This window comes from Bubalus bubalis, chromosome 2, assembly GCF_019923935.1.
Source record: "Bubalus bubalis isolate 160015118507 breed Murrah chromosome 2, NDDB_SH_1, whole genome shotgun sequence".
Taxonomy (NCBI): domain Eukaryota; kingdom Metazoa; phylum Chordata; class Mammalia; order Artiodactyla; family Bovidae; genus Bubalus; species Bubalus bubalis.
In genome coordinates, this window is record NC_059158.1 from 86,312,965 (window position 1) to 86,332,103 (window position 19,139).

Consider the following 19,139-nt stretch of genomic DNA (forward strand, 5'->3'; position numbering starts at 1 on the left):
AATTAGGATGGAAGTCCATCCTTTTGAGATTATAAAATTGTCAGTCCAAAAAAGCAAAATAATGATGATAAAAATAAAAGATGGGTCCATTAAAGAAGTAGATGTGTTCTATTCAAAAGAATTAGAGAAAAATGCAAACGGTGATGTTTGCATTTGTAAGTGTTCTATTCAAAAGAATTAGAGAAAAATGCAAACGGTGATGTTTGCATTTGCAAATGTTCTATTCAATGTCAAAATTGAAAAATAAGAATTCCAAAGTAAACAAATATTATCAAAGGAAAGCCAAACACTTCTATTTGAAAATCAAAAGTAGGTAACTGAGAATGATATGAAACAGATTTAATTATCCTGCTAGCCTGTTATCTTTGCAGAGTGCTCAATACTGTGCTAATTTTAGGGAGAAAAAACTAGGCACAGATTTATTGTTGAGTTTTAATTGTTTTTATTGCTCAAATCCAAACATAATCTGTTGAATTAATGAGTCAGAAAGCTACTTCTCCAATCGGAAAGCTTCAAAATAGGCCTGTTCTTAAGTACTCATATTAGAGACTAAGAAACACAAAATGTTTTCTTTAAATAGGAAATTTGATGGGTACATTTCATGAGACATCTAATTATGAAGAAATGTTTCATTAAACCAAATATAGAATAAACCTATTTTATAAAGTAAGAAAAAAAGCACAGAGCAATCAAAGTAAAACACTAAATTCCATCTAGAAATTAGGACATTATGTTTTGCAAGAAAAAAGTCATATGAATCTGTTTGGAAATATATCAGGACTATAATAGTCAACATTACTCAGGCTAAAAATATTTTTAAATCACTACTGGGTCTGTAAGAAGCTTGACTAATTTTGATGGAATATGCTAGAAGCTTATTTTTATCTTATTTATGTTTTGATATACAAAGCAGGAAGATTTTTGGCATTAATGCAGTATCATAGGCAAAAAGAAAAGATAGAATAAATTTAATTTTTCTAGGTAAATAGAAACAATTGGGTGAATATATTGTTAATATCGTCATTGAATCTCAATACTAGGAATTATTGATTTAATTATATTAGTTTATAAGATTGGTCATTTAGATAAAATTTTTAGCTCTTAAAACTAAGCATTTAAAACTATAATTGCTTTGGAATTTGAATTTCTAATTTATCAAATCTGAGACAACTTAATCCAAACTGACAGAACATATAAGATGCTCATTCAATGAGATGTGGAATTCCCTGGAATATAAACTTAAGTTTTATGGCCAAAATCAGTGATTAAGTTTAGAATACCAGGTTTGAATAACCTTAAAATTTCAAAACAACTGCAGTTTCGAAATAGTCTGGTAAGTACATGGAACATATTTTTTAGATTTAAGAACAGAGTTGAATTTTCCAGTAACCATACTTATGACTGATGTGTGTGTGTGTTTAGTTTTGAAAACAAACAACATTTAAGGTTAAGAGACTTGGCAACACTTTATTCATATTGGGAGTCATACCCAAAATAAGCAAAGGAAACTGGCAATAATTACTTGCAATATAACTGTATTAATAAATTTGTAGTTTGAGGGAGGAACATCCTTCATCGTATTATTCTCTGCAAGAGAATTAAAATTAATTTTATCTTAATAGCTATAAATGATGAATAAAACACTTCAGTCTATTAAGTCTTATCTTATTTTTTCTGAAACACTGTCCTATCCCTATAAGAGAAAATCCAAACTATGCTTTCAAAACTTATTATTCCTTTGCTTTTTATGACAATACACTCTCTCATGTTTCTCTTTCTAGTTTACTGTTTCTTTCTAGCTCTTCCTCTTCTGACTTTTCTAGAAATCTTATTATTCTCCAAGTTAATGCATTTAACCCCTCCAAAAGTTCAGCAGGTTAATACAAAAGGTTTGCACATTCATGTAACCATCTAATAGTGAGGCCAGGTAAGTGGGTGAGGAAATGGGTGCTCTGCTCCACCGAGTCATTCAGGAATCCAGGTTGATAACATTTCTGTCTTCATCCAGTAACTTCTAAGGATATTCCAAGGTTATTCAAAGCTGGTCATCAACATCCAGCTAGGGAGTGAAAAAAGAATGGAGGATATGTATGAAAGGGTTTTATAGGTTAGACATAGAAGTAGCACGAGTTACTTTTGCTCAAAAGCTATGGGTTAGAACTTACACATGACCACATCCAAGTGGATGGGGGCCTGGGAAATGTAGCCTGCCTGAAGTTCTAGGAAAACTAGGAAGTAAATGATTGCTAATTATCTTAAGTCTCTATTCCAACACTCTGTTACTCTCTTAGGTGATTTTTATCTAATACAAGAAAGTTTCAATTACCACTTGACCCACAAATTCATTCTGAGGATTTGAACTTTTATGTATCTCTGGCTACATCTGCTCTACTCCACCCTCACTACCACTACCCAGATTTTGGTCTTCAGCATCTTTTTTCCAAACATTATAATGTCGTTATTTAGTCGCTAAGTCATGGCTGACTTTTTTTGTGACCCCCCAAAGACTGTAACCCGCCAGGCTCATCTGTCCATGGAATTCTCCAGGCAAGAATACTGGAGCGGGTTGCCATTTCTTTCTCCAGGGCATCTTACTAACCCAGAGATCAAATCTACATTTCCTGCATTGCAGGCAGATTTTTTACTGCTGAGCCACCAGGGAAGCCTCCCACTATGTTACCCACTTCTCATCTCTTCTCTTATCATGTTCACAATTATATTTTTCAAATTGTGATTTTGAAAACTTTCAAAGGATTTATTATCCACTGGAGAAATCCAAATTTCCTAATTGTGGCATAAAATTTTCTCCAAGATTTTGCTGATGCCCCTACATTCTCCCTCATCTTCTAATTCTTTCCCACAGTCAGCCCCCACTCAGCCATACTGAGCCACCTGTGGTTTTCTAAACTAGCCTCATCTCTATGCTATTTATTCCATCTAGAATACTTTTCATTTAACTGTTTATAAAATTCTATTCATTTTTAGGCTTATTAAGTATTTGTTCAATAAATTTGTTGTACTATCCTCAGTTCACTTCAGTTCAGTTCAGTCACTCAGTCATGTCTGACTCTTTGCGATCCCATGAATCACAGCACGCCAGGCCTCTCTGTCCATCACCAACTCCCGGAGTTCACTGAGACTCACGTCCATCGAGTCAGTGATGCCATCCAGCCATCTCATCCTCTGTTGTCCCCTTCTCCTCCTGCCCCCAACCCCTCCCAGCGTCAGAGTCTTTTCCAATGAGTCAACTCTTCGCATGAGGTGGCCAAAGTACTGGAGTTTCAGCTTTAGCATCATTTCTTCCAAAGAAATCCCAGGGCTGATCTCCTTCAGAATGGACTGGTTGGATCTCCTTGCAGTCCAAGGAACTCTTAAGAGCCTTCTCCAACACCACAGTTCAAAAGCATCAATTCTTCAGCGCTCAGCCTTCTTCACAGTCCAACTCTCACATCTATACATGACCACTGGAAAAACCATAGCCTTGACTAGATGGACCTTTGTTGGCAAAGTAATGTCTCTGCTTTTGAATATGCTATCTAGGTTGGTCATAACTTTCCTTCCAAGGAGTAAGCGTCTTTTAATTTCATGGCTTCAGTCAAGTATATACCAAAAATAAGATTCAATGCAAATTTTAAGATTTATAGATACTTTATAAGATTGAGGAAAGAAAAAAAAATTAACCTAAATTCCACTGGGAAATGCCTTTTTACCTAAATGACAACAGTTTGGTTTGTGGTAGGTCTCCATGGATATTGTTATAATTCCAGTCACTGACTTGTGGAAAATTTAACCAGAATTATGAATGATTTGCAATAAGATACAGCCCTCAGATCATCCGTATGTATGCAATAGTGATGTTGCATAAGATTTTGAATTTAGTCATCTTCAACTCAAGTGTGTAGTTGGTTGACTAACAGTAGTACACTCTGACCAGCCAGCTTAACTTGTTCAACTGTCCAGAGTAAAAAACTGTCCTCTTAATACTATGTTTCATTTGATCTTTTTTTTTTTTTTCTCCTCTTAGACCCAGGAGCATATAGAAGAAAGCAGAACTGGATGGGCTGGTGGAGTATGATTGCTATCTTTTCCTTATCTTTTAATTAAATTCTCAGCTATTAAAGGACTATTTGAAATGTATGCAAACTGGCACTACTTGATTTTATAGAAAAATAACAAGGTAAAAAACACAAAGGTAGTGATCCCTTCAGCAATTCTGTGCCAGACAATTTTAATGTCTATATATCTAGAATTCTATTGAGAATGAATCATATACCTCATGTTCATTTCTTAACTTTTTCAACCAACTCTCTGATATCTATAATTAATATTGCTTCTTTAAAAAGGTAATAAATATCATTTTTCAAAAGGGAACACAATCCCTGATTTACTTAAAATAATCTTGATAACTTTTAGCCATTTGAATCCAGGGAAAATAATTACATTTGGTATCCTTGGTTTAGAGACAACCCTACCTCTCATTATATTTTATATAAATAAGTGAGTAGATTAATTTCATACATACCCATATTTATTCTAGTTTTTAAGTAAAGTGGTATCAGTTAGGGAAGTGTGTGTTTTGTTACAATTTGTAATCATATATATCTGGATTATTTTGGATAGATTTATTCAGTGATTTTTAAGGATTTTTGTGTAAAACTAAATTGTGTTTTAGGAAAACATTAATTGTATCTTATAGCTTATACGAAGAACACAAAATAAGACAAATAATAAATGAATATTATATGGATGCTACCATTTATCACAAATATGGCATTGAATTCAACTAACATTTGGGTAAAAAAAAGAAAGACTACTTATGAGATTTGGACACATGCAAAGAAAAAAGAAACTCATATAGTTTAACACATTAACCCAAGACAAGGGACAATAAAGAATTCAGAAGTAAATTCTGAGACGTTAAGTCCTATAAAAATTTAAATTAAGATGGAGAGTGAAGTAAACATCTTCAGGTATTGAAAATTATTTTTTGTATACTTTCCTAGATCCAGCAATTTTAGCTTACATATATTTACTTTCTATCTTCAGTTAAAGGTACTTCAGTTTTATTCATTAAGAGAATTTTGTTGTGTTAGTCGCTCAGTCTTATCCAACTCTTTGCATTCCCATGGACTCCCAGAGGACCAGGTTCCTCTGTCCATGGTCTTCTCCAGGCAAGAATACTGGAGTGGATAGTCATTTCCTTCTCCAGGGGATCCTCCTGACCCAGGGATTGAACCCCAGTCTCCCATATTGCAGGCAGATTCTTACTGTCTATGCCACCAGGGAAGCCCCTAACTAGAGAATAGTTATTACTTTATTTTTTTATGTAAATAAGTGTACATGGTTGCAGGCTAAGTCACTTCAGTTATGTCCAACTCTTTTTGACCCTATGGACTGTAGCCCATCAGGCTCCTTTACCCATGGAATTTTCCAGGCAAGAATACTGGAGTGGGTTGCCCTGCCCTCCTCCAGGGGATCCTTCCAACCCAGGGATAAAATCAGCATCTCTTATGTCTTCTGCATTGGCAGGCAGATTCTTTACCACTAGCACCATGTAACAAGGTAACAAGGATAAGTGTGTAATTCAGAAAAAAAAAAAGAAAAAGAAAATCCTATTTTATTTCACTCTTTAACATTGTATAAGTAACAGGAAAAAAGGAAGAAGTCAGTGAAAGAACAGGATTTTCTAAATTTTTTGGATTCTAGGTCAACCAGAAGCTTGCCTTCCAGAAAGATAATTCTTAGATCAGCATTTGAAAACTTGAGAAAAGGGAAAATTTTAATTTATGAGTTCACTGTCATTATAGAGATTTCCTGTAAAGAATGAGAGAAGAAAGAATACTTGCAAATATCTTTAGTTGTGTTCTCCATGATAATGATATAGCTAGAGTTTCTATAAAGTAATATGAATGATGTGATTTTACAAATAGATAAACCATGATACCAGCAATCTTATCAAAGACGTGATCTTAGGAATCCATACACCTTTATTCTGAAAATACTGGCACCATTTGGAACACTCTGAAATGCTTTAAAACACATCTTTTGAAATCTGTTTATAAGCAGGTTGAGGACAATTTTATCTTGTAAATTTTCATAGTCTGTATAGCATCAGTCTTGTAATCCCAGCAAACAACAGCTGAATGAATGAATGAATTGACTTCTAAAGTTTTACAACATTGTTTTAAATACCCTCAGTGGAAGCACATACATGCCCTTTGAGGGAGAATGAGGTCTCTACATTAAATCAAAAATCATGCCAAAATAAATCTAGTGAATAAATGAAATATGTATCTAGTGTAAAATATGATTTTACACTAGATCATTATAGTATCTATAGTTTTAGAATTCTAATGGAAAAAATTAGTTTTCCTGTGTACTAATCTCAATTTCTCCAAATGTATCCAATAGTCATTAACTTTCTGAATATTAGAAGAATTGTGGAAAATTTTTTGAAGTGAATTTTCAAGAGTAAGTTCACACTTCCCCAAGGCAGCTATTTTCAAGGGGGCCATTCATTAGATTTTATAAGCCCTGACAAGCTTTTTGGAGTCATGACTTTGTATAGTCATAACTCATATATCATAATGTGCTGCATAGCTTCCTTTGACCCCTAATCAAACCAGTGGCTTAATAAAATTACCTAAAAGTAACCCAGAAATATTGTTTTTCAGACATCTGTTCAAATAATATTTATGAGGGTTTTAGATAAAGTGTATAGGCTAGTCATATTAATATAAATTTAAAGAGCACTTTTAGACCAGTTTTTCCTTTAGTATTTGTCAAAGAGGTTTAAAATGAAAAAGGCCGTCAGAGATCACCTATGAACTAGAAAAGAGACTAAATGACAGTTAACCTATTAATTCAGGCAGAGAACTAGCAAATACTTCCTTGAGAACTATAAGGAAGTTCTTAATGTCACTTCCTTTTCTTCTGCATGAGATATTGTGTCTTGGGGGGGAATGTTCTAATTTCTTCTTTGGTATTTTATCAGAAAAATAACAACAAATTCACTTCAAATTTTTTTTTTTTTTTTGTCCTGTGGAGAGCAGACAAAAAAGGAAGATTTAATCAGACTCTATTAATAGTATTTAATCATTAAAATGTGAAGATAAGATACTAAATACATAATGCTTAGAATGCAAAGCCACATTTAAATCATTTAAAAATAATTAAGCCATACACCACATCACATTTGAGTGGTTGGTGAAATCCTATGGCTTAGATAAATGGACGCTCTTCTTGATGCTTGAAAGTCTGTGCCTTTGACTAAATATGGACTCAGTTTAGGCATCAGCCTTCCATAAGCAGATATTTACCATCTGTGGCAAAAAATTAACTGGTGTTAAATCATCTTACCTTCCAAGAAAAATATTTTAAATGACTTTGTAAGTAGAGATGAGGAGTTTATCAGCACATCTAAGCATGATAAAGGGAGCTGTGAGGATGTCTTGTTAAACTGAGGACCACCTAGTGACATGTGGTTATCTAGGGCCCAGGCGTGACTTGCTGCCAGAGCACTTAACTCAGGATGCATTATGGATCTCACTCTGGCAGAGTGAATGCGGAAATATTTTACACTCTCTTTACCTCACCCAAGTTACCTGTTCATCTAAAGCATCTGTCTTGGATGTGTGCAATTAAAGGAGAGAAGATAACAGTCTTTGCCTAACAGAAATATTCTTCCTGTTTGCCTGATTCTACTATCTTGAAACATAATGTTCTGCCCTCTTACTTTCTGTTTTCAATGAAAATGAAATTTTCTATTTTAATCTGGAACTAAGCCATTATTAGAGTTCCTTAACTCTCTGCAGATGTAAAGTGAGTATTTTTTTCACTAAGGTACCTTATCATATTTGTGACCCCAGTTCCATTACAGTGGTTGAGAAAATGTGGAGCCAATTTTCATCTTTCATCTTGATGGGGAGAGGGAGACACTGTAAAGTATTTACTAACAAGGAATCACTTGGCTGAGAGGGTGAAGCCTCGTTCTAAAATGAAAGAATGATTTTTCAGGCCACTACTAATGAAATTCCTTCCACAAAATTGCAAATCAGAATTTCCTATTCAGGGGCCTCATGGCTTTCAATTTCACTGAGTCAATACCCAGAATCCTCCCAGAACTGGTCTTATTATTAGTGTCTCATGTAAGGAGACAGAAGTTTCTCATTATTCCATTTTTTATTTTATTAAAAACATCAATTTTATGCCAAAGAGATAAGGACACCATATTAGTTTCCTAGGGTATCTGTAAAAAATTACCACAAACTTGGCTTAAAACAACAAAAATTCATTCTTTCATCATTCTGGAGGCTAGAAGTCCAAAGTCAAGGGGTTGGTGGGGCCATAGTTAGATGTCTCCAGGGAAGAATCCTTTCTCACTTCTTCCAGCTTCTGGTCTCCTGGCAATCCTTGGCCTTTCTTGGCTGGAGCTCCACCAGCTCCCACCCCTGCTTTCATCGTCATATGACCTACTCCCCTGGGTCTCTTTGCACCCTCATCTCTTCTGATGAGGACACCAATCACTGGCTCTAGGGCCATCTTGGATCCACTATGATCACATCTCAGTTCTTAACCTTGATTACACCTGTGAAAATGCTGTTTTCAAATAGGTCATTATCCTACTCTGTTTGAGCTGTTATAACAATGTATCCTACACTGAGTGGCTTATAAACAACAGAAAGTCATTTCTCACAGTTCCAGAGGCTAGAAGTCTGAGGTGAGGATGCCAGCATCATCAGGTTCTGGTGAGAGCTCTCTTCTGTCAACTTCTTGTTGTATCCCCCATGGTGGAGAGCAGAGCAGTGGGAGGACACTCTCCAGTAATTCTCGGAAATGGGCTAATCCCATTCGTGGGAGCTGTACCCTTATGACCTCATCGAATCCTAATTACCTCCCAAGGCCCCCACCTCTTGATACCAAATACCATCTTAATAGGGGCTGAGTTTCAATATATGAATTTGGGGGAACAGAAACATTCAATCCATAACAGTTATCTTCTGGGTTAGGTGGAAAAGCATTTGGGGGACACTAGTTAGACCCCACAGATACCACATCAAAAAGTTACATTTTAATATCATTCAATCATAATCATGACTTTTATTAAAAAACATTATGTCAGATTACATATGGGATCATCATTAAAAATACCTACAACTACTTCCCTTGTTATTTTGCTGTAAAGTGTGTCCCGGCAAGATGAGCGTCAGCAAATTAGGTGTTGGTAGCTGAAACTACTGGTAGTCTTTTGATTGTTGTTGCTTGGACAATTGTAAAGGATCTGAATGCTTTAACACTGTCATGTGGAAGCACTCATGCTAAGAAATCTAGTTTGGAATAACTTGCGGGAATATCTACTCTGTATGATGTAGATAGCTCTTTCCTCATGGAGCCCCTTTACCACGTTACCATCCTTCCTCCACCCAATGACCAGGATAAGAAAGGAAACCAGCAAATGTACAATGAGTCTCTTTTTCTAATGGGAGAAACTACTAGCTAAAATCTGATGTCAGGACATTTACAGGACTTTAATTATCTGTACCTTTCAGGATGCTGAGTTGTAGCTTGCTCTGTTCAGAACACACTAGACCTGTGGCAGAAACTCCTTAGGTTCTTCAGCAGTTCCCTACAGGTGGTGAGCATGGGCCCTGGGAAGAGGTCAGAGGTGAACAGTGAGATTTGGTCTGTTCCCTAAGCTCAAGGAGTACACCTTTCATTGTCTTGTTATTGGTTACATTTTTCTCTCAAGTCCAGAAGTCCCTTTCTGCCATTAAAAGCTGTGACTAGCAGTTTGTGATATTTTAATCTTTAAAATGTCTTTATTGTATCATCAGTATTAGGTGCTTGATATCAAACAAGTCAAGAATTAAAAGAGGCTATCAGCATTCAGAAGAGTCACATTTTGGTCAAATATAACATTTTGAAGTTTGACTTGGTTAAACATCAACATTCATTTGTGAATTTTTTTTAACTATGTCAAACCACGTAATCTCAGAATACAGAAATTCAAACTAAGCAATATAAACCCAAGGATATGTAGTAGCAATTAAGCAGTAGTTGGAATGTATAAGTGCCTGTTAGAAGCACGAGAAAAGCTGTCCATTTGAAAGGAAGGAATCTAGGGTGCGAGTGCGGGAAGGAAAGGGAGGCAAGACTTTGTGGTCCCGATACTTGTAACTACACATGGCTTTTAAAAAATCAATCATTTTAGTTTGGTTTGTCTCCTGAACATAACCTCTGTTCATTTCTTTCAGTTCTTTGTTTCAACACCAGTGTTCAGCCATGATACCATTTCATACTACAAAATATTTAGCGACAAGGATGGCTACAAACATATTCACTATATCAAAGACACTGTGGTATGTTCCTTCCAAGATTTATCTCCTGAAAGATCATTCACTTGAGGTTGCTCAAATAACGCTCAGCTTCACACAACATAATGTTTGTCTTTTTATAGGAAAATGCTATTCAAATTACAAGTGGCAAGTGGGAGGCCATAAATATATTCAGAGTAACACAGGATTCACTGTAAGTATTGCATGAAGCTTGATGCACCATTCAGGTTTTAATTGGCACTGATGGATGGATGAAATCTATAGCACCATTGCTTTCAGTTAAGAGCATTTTTGTTACTTATTCTAAAGTGTAGTTCAGACAGCTGTGGTTTCATTAAATTACACATTCTTTAATAATTAGTCAACACAATTTCCATTTTTGGAAAGAACATTTAGTAGGTGGTTATTTCTCTTCTGATAGTTGGTATATAATTACATTAAAAGTATAAAAGTTTTAAAATAGTAACTGGTCCTAAAGACAAATTTTCCCTCTAGCACTTGAAGCAATAAGCTAGGTTCAGAAGTCCAGAGGGCAGCTCCTTGATAAGAAACATTCTTGCAGTGATTCATTGTTGTATACGTTTGAGATTATTATCTGTAATAGCTATTATTTATTAAGTGATTGCTGTGTACCACATAATATAAAGTAGAAATGATAATCCCCGTTTTACAGATGAGAAAGCTGATACTTGGAAATTTAATTAACTTGGGCAAGGCTACATAGTTAGTGGTAGAACTAGGATTTAAACCTAAAGTATATTAAATCTAAGATTCTTATTATTAACCTCAACATGGGGCTTATTTCTTCTAGGTCTTTTCTTTTCAGTCCATCCTGTGTACTATCTAAATAGACCATCTTAAAATAAGCATTTTTGATCAAACATCTCTAATCAAGAATGTGTAGTTTTTTTTTCCCCTTTACTTCTAATAAAGTCCAAATCTAGGGCACTCTCTTGTAACTTCCCTGCCGTTAGCTTGAATTCTAAGAGCAAAAGAGGAAGATAATTAATCCAGCTTCACTGGATAAAATTTTTTAGAAACCTGTTGCCAATCCATGGAATTCTTTGAACTGTCAGCAAAGGAGTTTAGCCATTACATGGAGCAGCCATTAAAACTGCCCGTGTAAGATGAGTGACAAGATAAAACCTAATGGGAGATTTCAGGAATAATATATTTAGGAGGTAGGGGAAAACTGAAGGCAGGAAGACCCTGGTATGGTCATAATCTAGGCCTGAAGGGACAGAAGCCTGAACTAGAATAGTGGCAACGAAATGCAGACTCCGAGAGAAAACTGTGTCTCCATTTTTTAAAAATCTTTGGAACATGGGATAGTGCCTGGCACAAAATAGTTAAATGAATGAAAGGAAGGGTAGACAGACAGTGAAGAGAGACAGAGGCTGAAAAGGTAAGTCAGTGGCTGTGAGGGAAAAGGGAAGGGAAAGAGGGAATGTGGACTCTGTTCTAAGTGTTAGAGACAAAGACAATTGTGAAACCTTTGACATAACAAAAAAACTGTAGGAGGCAGTTGGGAAAAATCTGAGTAGTTTATTCATAGGTACTTTGAGATGATGTGGGAAAAGCGAGTATAGTGATGTTTGGAGTCCTATGAAGTCAGTAAGACATTTAGCAGGATGCTGGTTTAGAAGGTAAAGTTAATAGTAGGAATCAGGTGTATTCTGTTGCATTTTCCTCTTACTGGGGGTTTTCCCAGATGACTCAGTGCTAAAGAATCCACTTGCCAATGCAGAAGACACAAGTTCTATCCATGGGCTGGAAAATCCCCTGGAAGAGGAAATGGCAACCCACTTCCGTATTCTCACCTAGAAAATCCCATGGACAGAGAGCCTGGTGGCTACAGTCCATGGAGTCCCAAAGATTCAGACACATGAACGTGCACACTGGTGCCTTTTACTGGGAATAACAAAGTCGTTATTTCAGAGAGGATATACAAGTACTTGGGTGAATGAAAAGTTCTGAGAATTAAAAATAAGAAACCAAACCTAAAACTTTTAACACTTTATTGTGCTCTTCCCAAAAATTAAATGTCACTTATTTTGTTATATTCAGATGAACTCACAGAAGGGAAAATCATGTGCATTAAATTGGATTTCCCACTTTCTTAAGACAGATTAGAACTGGGACCGAGATACTTACATAACAAGCATGCTCTCTTGTGACTTGTTTTGCTTCTGGGTAAATTAGCATGCCCCTTTGTGTGGTATCCTTGGGTAGATGAGTTTCCTGATTTATAAAAAAGTGATCTGCTGTCAGTGCTTCTGTAAAATAAATTCTGCTGCTGCTGCTATGTTGCTTCAGTCGTGTCCGATTCTGTGCGACCCCATAGACGGCAGCCCACCAGGCTCCCCTGTCCCTGGGATTCTCCAGGCAAGAACACTGGAGTGGGTTGCCATTTCCTTCCCTAATGCATGAAAGTGAAAAGTGAAAGTGAAGTCGCTCAGTCGTGTCCGACTCTTAGCGACCCCATGGACTGCAGCCCACCAGGCTCCTCCGTCCATGGGATTTTCCAGGCAAGAGTACTAAACATATTCAAAATCATAGACAAAATTAAATAGTATAGCACAAAGAAATCAGTAAACTTAATTATGGAAAGGAAAGAGGTGATATTAATCAAACATCCTAGCTTAACCAAAAAAGAGTACTCAACATAATTTAATATTTCTCCTATAATTAATAAATATATTTGTGTAAATATATTTTATATATGTATAAGTCAGAGTATGTACATAAAATTCAGAAGTATGAACAGCAGCAATTTGTGTACATAAGCGCCAATTAATTGCTTCATTCCATTAAAGTCAGACTATATTGTTTACTATATTAGTATTATATTAACAATTCTATCACCATTTAGCCATCAATAATTATCTGGTAACTCCTGAATGTATTTTCAGGTTTTATTCTAGCAATGAATTTGAAGGCTACCCTGGAAGAAGAAATATCTATAGGTAATTTATGTCAATTCATTCTAATATTCTTATATATTGAAATTTGAATAAAAATCTATCAGAGTCCTCAGAATGTATAAAATATTTTTAAAAAAGCTGAAATGTAATAAAATTAATTTATGAATTAAAATATTCAGAGAATGTGTATACTACATCACTATAAAAATATATGCCCTTAACATACTAGCTAACCAAACGTTTTCAAAAAGAAAAATTAAGAAATTTTAATGCTGATACAAACATGGCATTAAACATTTCAACTAAATTTAGAGGTAATTGAGAAAATTCATGTAACACACATTCATCAAGTTACTACTGTATACCATGCATTGTGTTTATTCCTGTAATGTGTGATTTCTTTTAACATGACTTGCTTTGAGACTATTATGATTAGAAGGAATTCATCTCTGTTCATATGGTGATTGGAATGGTGCCCTTAACAGTCCCTTCTGGATATGGAAGTGAAAACAACAGCTTCCGTGGGTTGGTGGTCTGTTACAGGCCTTACACATTTTTATCTGCTTGATATATGTAATTTCATTTAATCACAACAAGAACTCTATGCAGTCAGTGATGTTGTTGGGCCAGGATTTATACCTGGGCATTCTGAACTTGACCCCCTATTGCTAACCGCCTACCTAATGTTTACAAGATCACACCAAAATATAAATGTGAATACTACTAACTGTAGTGAGAAAATAAATTTTTTCTTCTGCTGCATTCCTCTGTTCCTTTCTGGATCATAGCTTTTCATATGTTGAGAAGAATCCCCCTCTGATGATAGCGATGACTCTGATCACCCTCTAGCGTGCTCAAGGCAATGTCAGGGGCAGCAGTAGAAGGAACACTGCAGGGGCCGCAGGTACATTTACCAGCCACATCAGGACTCCACCTCTGGCTGCATCCTGGCATAACACCACCTGGTCCTCCCCAAATGAGACTCTGAGGGTTTGGGGTAAGGTCTGGGAAGTTGTATGTTAGAGCCAACTACTCAGAGAGTTGCCCCAGCGTGGTAGGTACAGGTTGGCTTGTGTAGGGCCATTTGGAGGGGGCATTTCCAAGAAGAGCTTCCATGAACCCAGATTTCCTGCCACATAAAATGAAAGGCATGAAATCTACTGAGAACCATGTTTGTTTGGCTTTTTTCCCAAATGGCTTATTACTAATTTCCCCTTCTAGATATATGATAAGGACAAGAGATCCCCTTTTTGATGATACTGTCAAATCTTTATTGTCTGTTTTGCCATGGGAACACACAATATAGGAGGTAATTGAGAAAATTCATGTAATACACATTCATTAAGTTAGTACTGCATACCAGGCATTGTATTTATTCCTATAATGTGTGATTTCTTTTAACATGACTTGCTTTGAGCAGATGGGAGAGAGATGGTACATGGGACATGAAAGAACTGTGCATTCTCAACCACTTTGTAAAGTAAGAGATTGATAGCTATGAGAAGTGACTACCTCGCTCCCATTTGAGGTGCTAGATATTTCTCCCACCGCCAGAAAACCGCTGAGGGCTTCTCCCTCAACGTCTGTGCCTATTCAGGCAAAGAGGGATTGAAGATCAGATGAATCAAAATACTGTGATTCTCCCTTTACTTTAAATGATATTGGCAACAGAAAAATAGTGAGCTTGATGTTAATATGTAAATCAGTCCTTTTGCACAGAGTAGTACATTTTGATAAATACAATCTCAAAATTTCAGCTTTTAGTTTTATTTTCATTTCCCTCCAGAATTAGCATTGGAAGCCATTCTCCAAGCAAGAAGTGCATTACTTGCCATCTAAGGAAAAAAAGGTGCCAATATTACACAGCAAGTTTCAGCGACTATGCCAAGTACTACGCACTCGTCTGCTATGGTAGGTAACGGACCTAACACACGCTCTACCCTCCTCTGCCTCTTTCCTTGTTCTTGTCACCATTATCTGATCAATCCTTAGCTACAGGTTATTGAGCACCTGTTATATGTGAGGACCTTATCTGCCTTATCTTATCTAATGCTTACGGGAAAAAAATGTAAGGAGGATAGGAAGGTATTATTATCTCCATTTTTTGCAGTTGAGGAAACAGACCTTTTGTAAAAGGTCCACACTGCTGGTAAGCATCAGAGCCAGATGGGAGTAAGAGTTCCTTGGCTGTAAATCCCAACCTCGTACCCACCATGTACCACAGCACCATGACGTTGTATTGTGAGAGCAATATCATAAAAAGAAGCATCCTCTGATAAAATGGTTCCTGGACTTCAGCCCCATTTGCTTGGAGAAATGACAATCTCCTATAGCCAGGGAAAGAAATCTGAGCTCTTTGTCTTGGAGGCCAGCAATTCTTTGAACTATAGCTTCCATGGGTATGGAAAATAAGGTTTTGTCACCTAGTATATCCTTTCTGAATTTGAGAAACATGAAAAGTAATTCATTCAAGTATTAAAAAAAAAAGCTCATAAAATATACTAGATGTTTCTTGGTTGTTTAGGTTACATGTCCATTTAACAAATAATTTCTATCCAGATAATTTTATTTTATACATAACCTTTCATCTGTATCTTGAACACATAGCAAAGTTGGGTTAGGCAACCAGTAAATCATTGAGATATGTTAGGTCCTTGCTAGTCATTATGGGGATTTTGGAAAACTGATCTGAAACATATCTACCCCTCCATCTCTGTTCTGACACCCCTTCCCCCACCACTATTAATCCCTGAGTTTCCCTGCAAGTTGAGGTTGGACAGAAAACAAAAGGGAGTTATTACAAAACATATGCCATTCTTGTTTCTGGTGTCAACTGCCGGTATTCGGGTGGGCAGCTCAGAATATAAACAGAATCTCTGACTGATTTCAATCCCTGCTCAGTGTAGAGGACCCTGAAGTTTCCTTTACTTGCCAAAAGAAAGGTTACCCTGACACGCCACTTCTTCAGTCCAAGCACCTGGGCCCAGAACCTCACCCCAGCTCTTTTGACTATGTGAAAATGAGTAAGCATTTTAATTCAAATGCTCCCTTCAAGATGGCACAAGATACCACTTTAATACAACACTTTCACGAAAGGTTTGGTCTGTGGCATCTCTGTAAAGTCAAAAGATTGTTGTTCATGACTATATGTGCTGATTGTGGTTACAGCATTTCAAGGTATATATTAAATGTCCCTCTCAATTTATGTGCAACATTTTTTTATCCCAAACTACGTATTCGTGCAGCATATATTGAAGCTTGCATGCCAGGCACAGGGTATCATTGAAATAACTGTCCTGAATCATCTGGTTGTCTATTTTCTCTCCTGGAGGCAGAATAAACTTCTTTTCATCTTTATATTCATAAGGCCAAAAAAGAATGGTTAGTGCATGGTAGACGTAGAATGTTTGTGGAATGAACTTAGGTAATTAGGGGAGATCAAAACATTGCTGCCTTTTGCAAAGCCTACCCCAAGCCTCATTTTTATGCTGATATTTGTTGTTGCTGTTGTTCAGTGGCTAAGTTGTGTCTATCTCTTGCAACCCATGGACTACAGCACACCAGGCTCCTCTGTCCATGGGTTTTCCCAGACAAGAATACTAGAGTGGGTTGCCAATTCCTTCTCCAGGGGATCTTCCCGACCCAGGGATCAAACCTGCATCTCCTGCATTGACAGACAGATTCTTTATTTCTGAGCCACCAGGGAAGCCCTTTATGCTGATATATTTACTGATAAAGACATCAATGACCCTACTCATACAAACACATTTATATTTTATGTATTCTGCATTTGTACAGTGCTTTAATGCTTTTTGAAAGCACTATACCACTTCTTAGTGTCTTCCTAAGATCTGGTTGAGCCTAAGTACCCCCTGAAGAGTAAGAAATCAAATACTAATCTCTCATCAAAAGTTGGTGAAAGACTCCTTTCTGGAACTTGAATCGCCTGACTTTTCCACACTCACTCTTCCTCGGCAGTATGGTAATTTCCCATTTAGCAAAAAATATACTGTGTGGGAAGCATCACATCGTCTGGTGTTTTTGAAGCTCCAGTAAAATGAGTCACTGCACCATCATAGGAAAAACCTTGAAATCTTCCCCTTTAGGACTAAGAGTAAAGCTTCATTATGTAACTTCAAACTCTCTGAGAGAGATGGTGAGTAAATCCCAGATAATAGGATTGAAGTAGGTAAAATCATATTGATGATGCTGATGGAACAAAAGCAGGGCAAAGAATACTTCTGCCACTAGGACCACACCCTCAGGCCACTTGTGTCAAGGGCAGTCAGTCATTAGTTTGTCTCATAGTTTGGACAAAAGATGTATGCTAGTTATCCCTACTGGAACTGCACACCTATGAACATCCCATAAGGTGGGTGCTGTTTGACTAAAGTTTAGAAATTCAGATTCATGTCTCATTGCCTTCAGTTTAGTTCAGTTCAGTCGTTCAGCCGTGTCCGACTCCTTGCGACCCCATGAATCGCAGCACTCCAGGCCTCCCTGTCCATCGCCATCTCCTGGAGTTCACTCAAACTCACGTCCATCGAGTCAGTGATGCCATCCAGCCATCTCATCCTCTGTCGTCCCCTTCTCCTCCTGCCCCCAATCCCTCCCAGCACCAGAGTCTTTTCCAATGAGTCAACTCTTTGCATGAGGTGGCCAAAGTATTGCAGTTTCAGCTTTAGCATCATTCCTTCCAAAGAAATCCCAGGGCTGATCTCCTTCAGAATGGACTGCTTGGATCTCCTTGCAGTCCAAGGGACTCTCAAGAGTCTTCTCCAACACCACAGTTCAAAGGCATCAATTCTTCAGTGCTCAGCCTTCTTCACAGTCCAACTCTCACATCCATACATGACCTTACATGCTAACAAAAATTACAATGTGTATTTGTACATTTTAATAATGTTGAAGAAAATCTAATCAAAATGAAAATCTGTGAAATTAAATTCTATAAAATTGAGACTCCACACAGTAAGTATTGCTGATTTTTGAGGGAGCCTAATAAATGATATCCTTTCTCCTCGCTCTCAGGTCAGATTGAGGAGTCAGGCAGGAAATCAAAATATAAAGGTTAACTGGAAAGGTTAACTGCCTATAAAGGTTAATTGGAAAATGGGACTAAGACCCCAGAATCACAATTACTCATACAAATATGAGTGTAACCTGACAGCCTCTGGCTTCACCCGTGGGGCCTGCCACTTTTAACACTTATAGCACACTGAGAAGCAAGTCAAAAGCATCTTCTCTGTAGGCCGAAAGATGTCAGATACAAGGCAGAAGAAGGAACTACTCACATCCAGGGTTTCTAATAACTTTACAAACATATTTCCAGGTATTATTTATTCTATAGTTCAAGTAAGTAATAGTTTTTTTAAATATTTACAGATATTGTTAAAATGACCAATTTTTGGACTTCCCTGGCAGTCCAGTGACTGGGACTCCATGATTCCACTGCACTGCAGGAGAGAAAAATAAGATCCCTGGTTGGGGAATTAAGATCAAAAAAAAAAAAAGAAAGGGGGCCAATTTCTGCACAGAGAACCTGAATTCCATGTTGAAATATATGGTGGACACTGGTTTGCCACTCAGACGTCCTACCTTCAGGACTGAGTCGTCATTTCTCCAGCTGCTGAAAGAGCTGGTGGCTAAAAGCTTACAGCTGGGCCCGCTGCACCCAAGCCAGAGATCGCTCATCTCTCAGGCCAAAATCAAGAATCACTCCATTCTGGGAGATAAAAGGCAAACTAGTTGGCTCCATTCAAGACAACTCCGAAGGCCAGCCAGCTCCAGAGCTCCCAGTGAGGTTGGCTGAGGTCTCTGTTGTGACTGCATCCTGCCCCACTTTCCCTCAGTAGCCCCCCTTTTTTTCTCTCCCCCCACA

At 37.2% G+C, this 19,139-nt stretch overlaps 1 protein-coding gene across 4 annotated transcripts in view; it reads left to right on the forward strand.

Annotated features, from left to right (window-relative positions):
• Positions 1–19,139, forward strand: part of LOC102411144 (fibroblast activation protein alpha) — a 78,088-nt gene that overhangs the window by 33,380 nt on the left and 25,569 nt on the right. For all 4 annotated transcript variants that reach the window (XM_044934652.2, XM_025275886.3, XM_025275889.3 and 1 more), the window contains 5 exons: positions 4,025–4,069; positions 10,254–10,358; positions 10,457–10,527; positions 13,247–13,300; positions 15,045–15,169. In XM_044934652.2, coding sequence (XP_044790587.1) covers positions 4,025–4,069; positions 10,254–10,358; positions 10,457–10,527; positions 13,247–13,300; positions 15,045–15,169 — 400 coding nt within the window. The remainder of the gene's footprint in view (positions 1–4,024; positions 4,070–10,253; positions 10,359–10,456; positions 10,528–13,246; positions 13,301–15,044; positions 15,170–19,139) is intronic.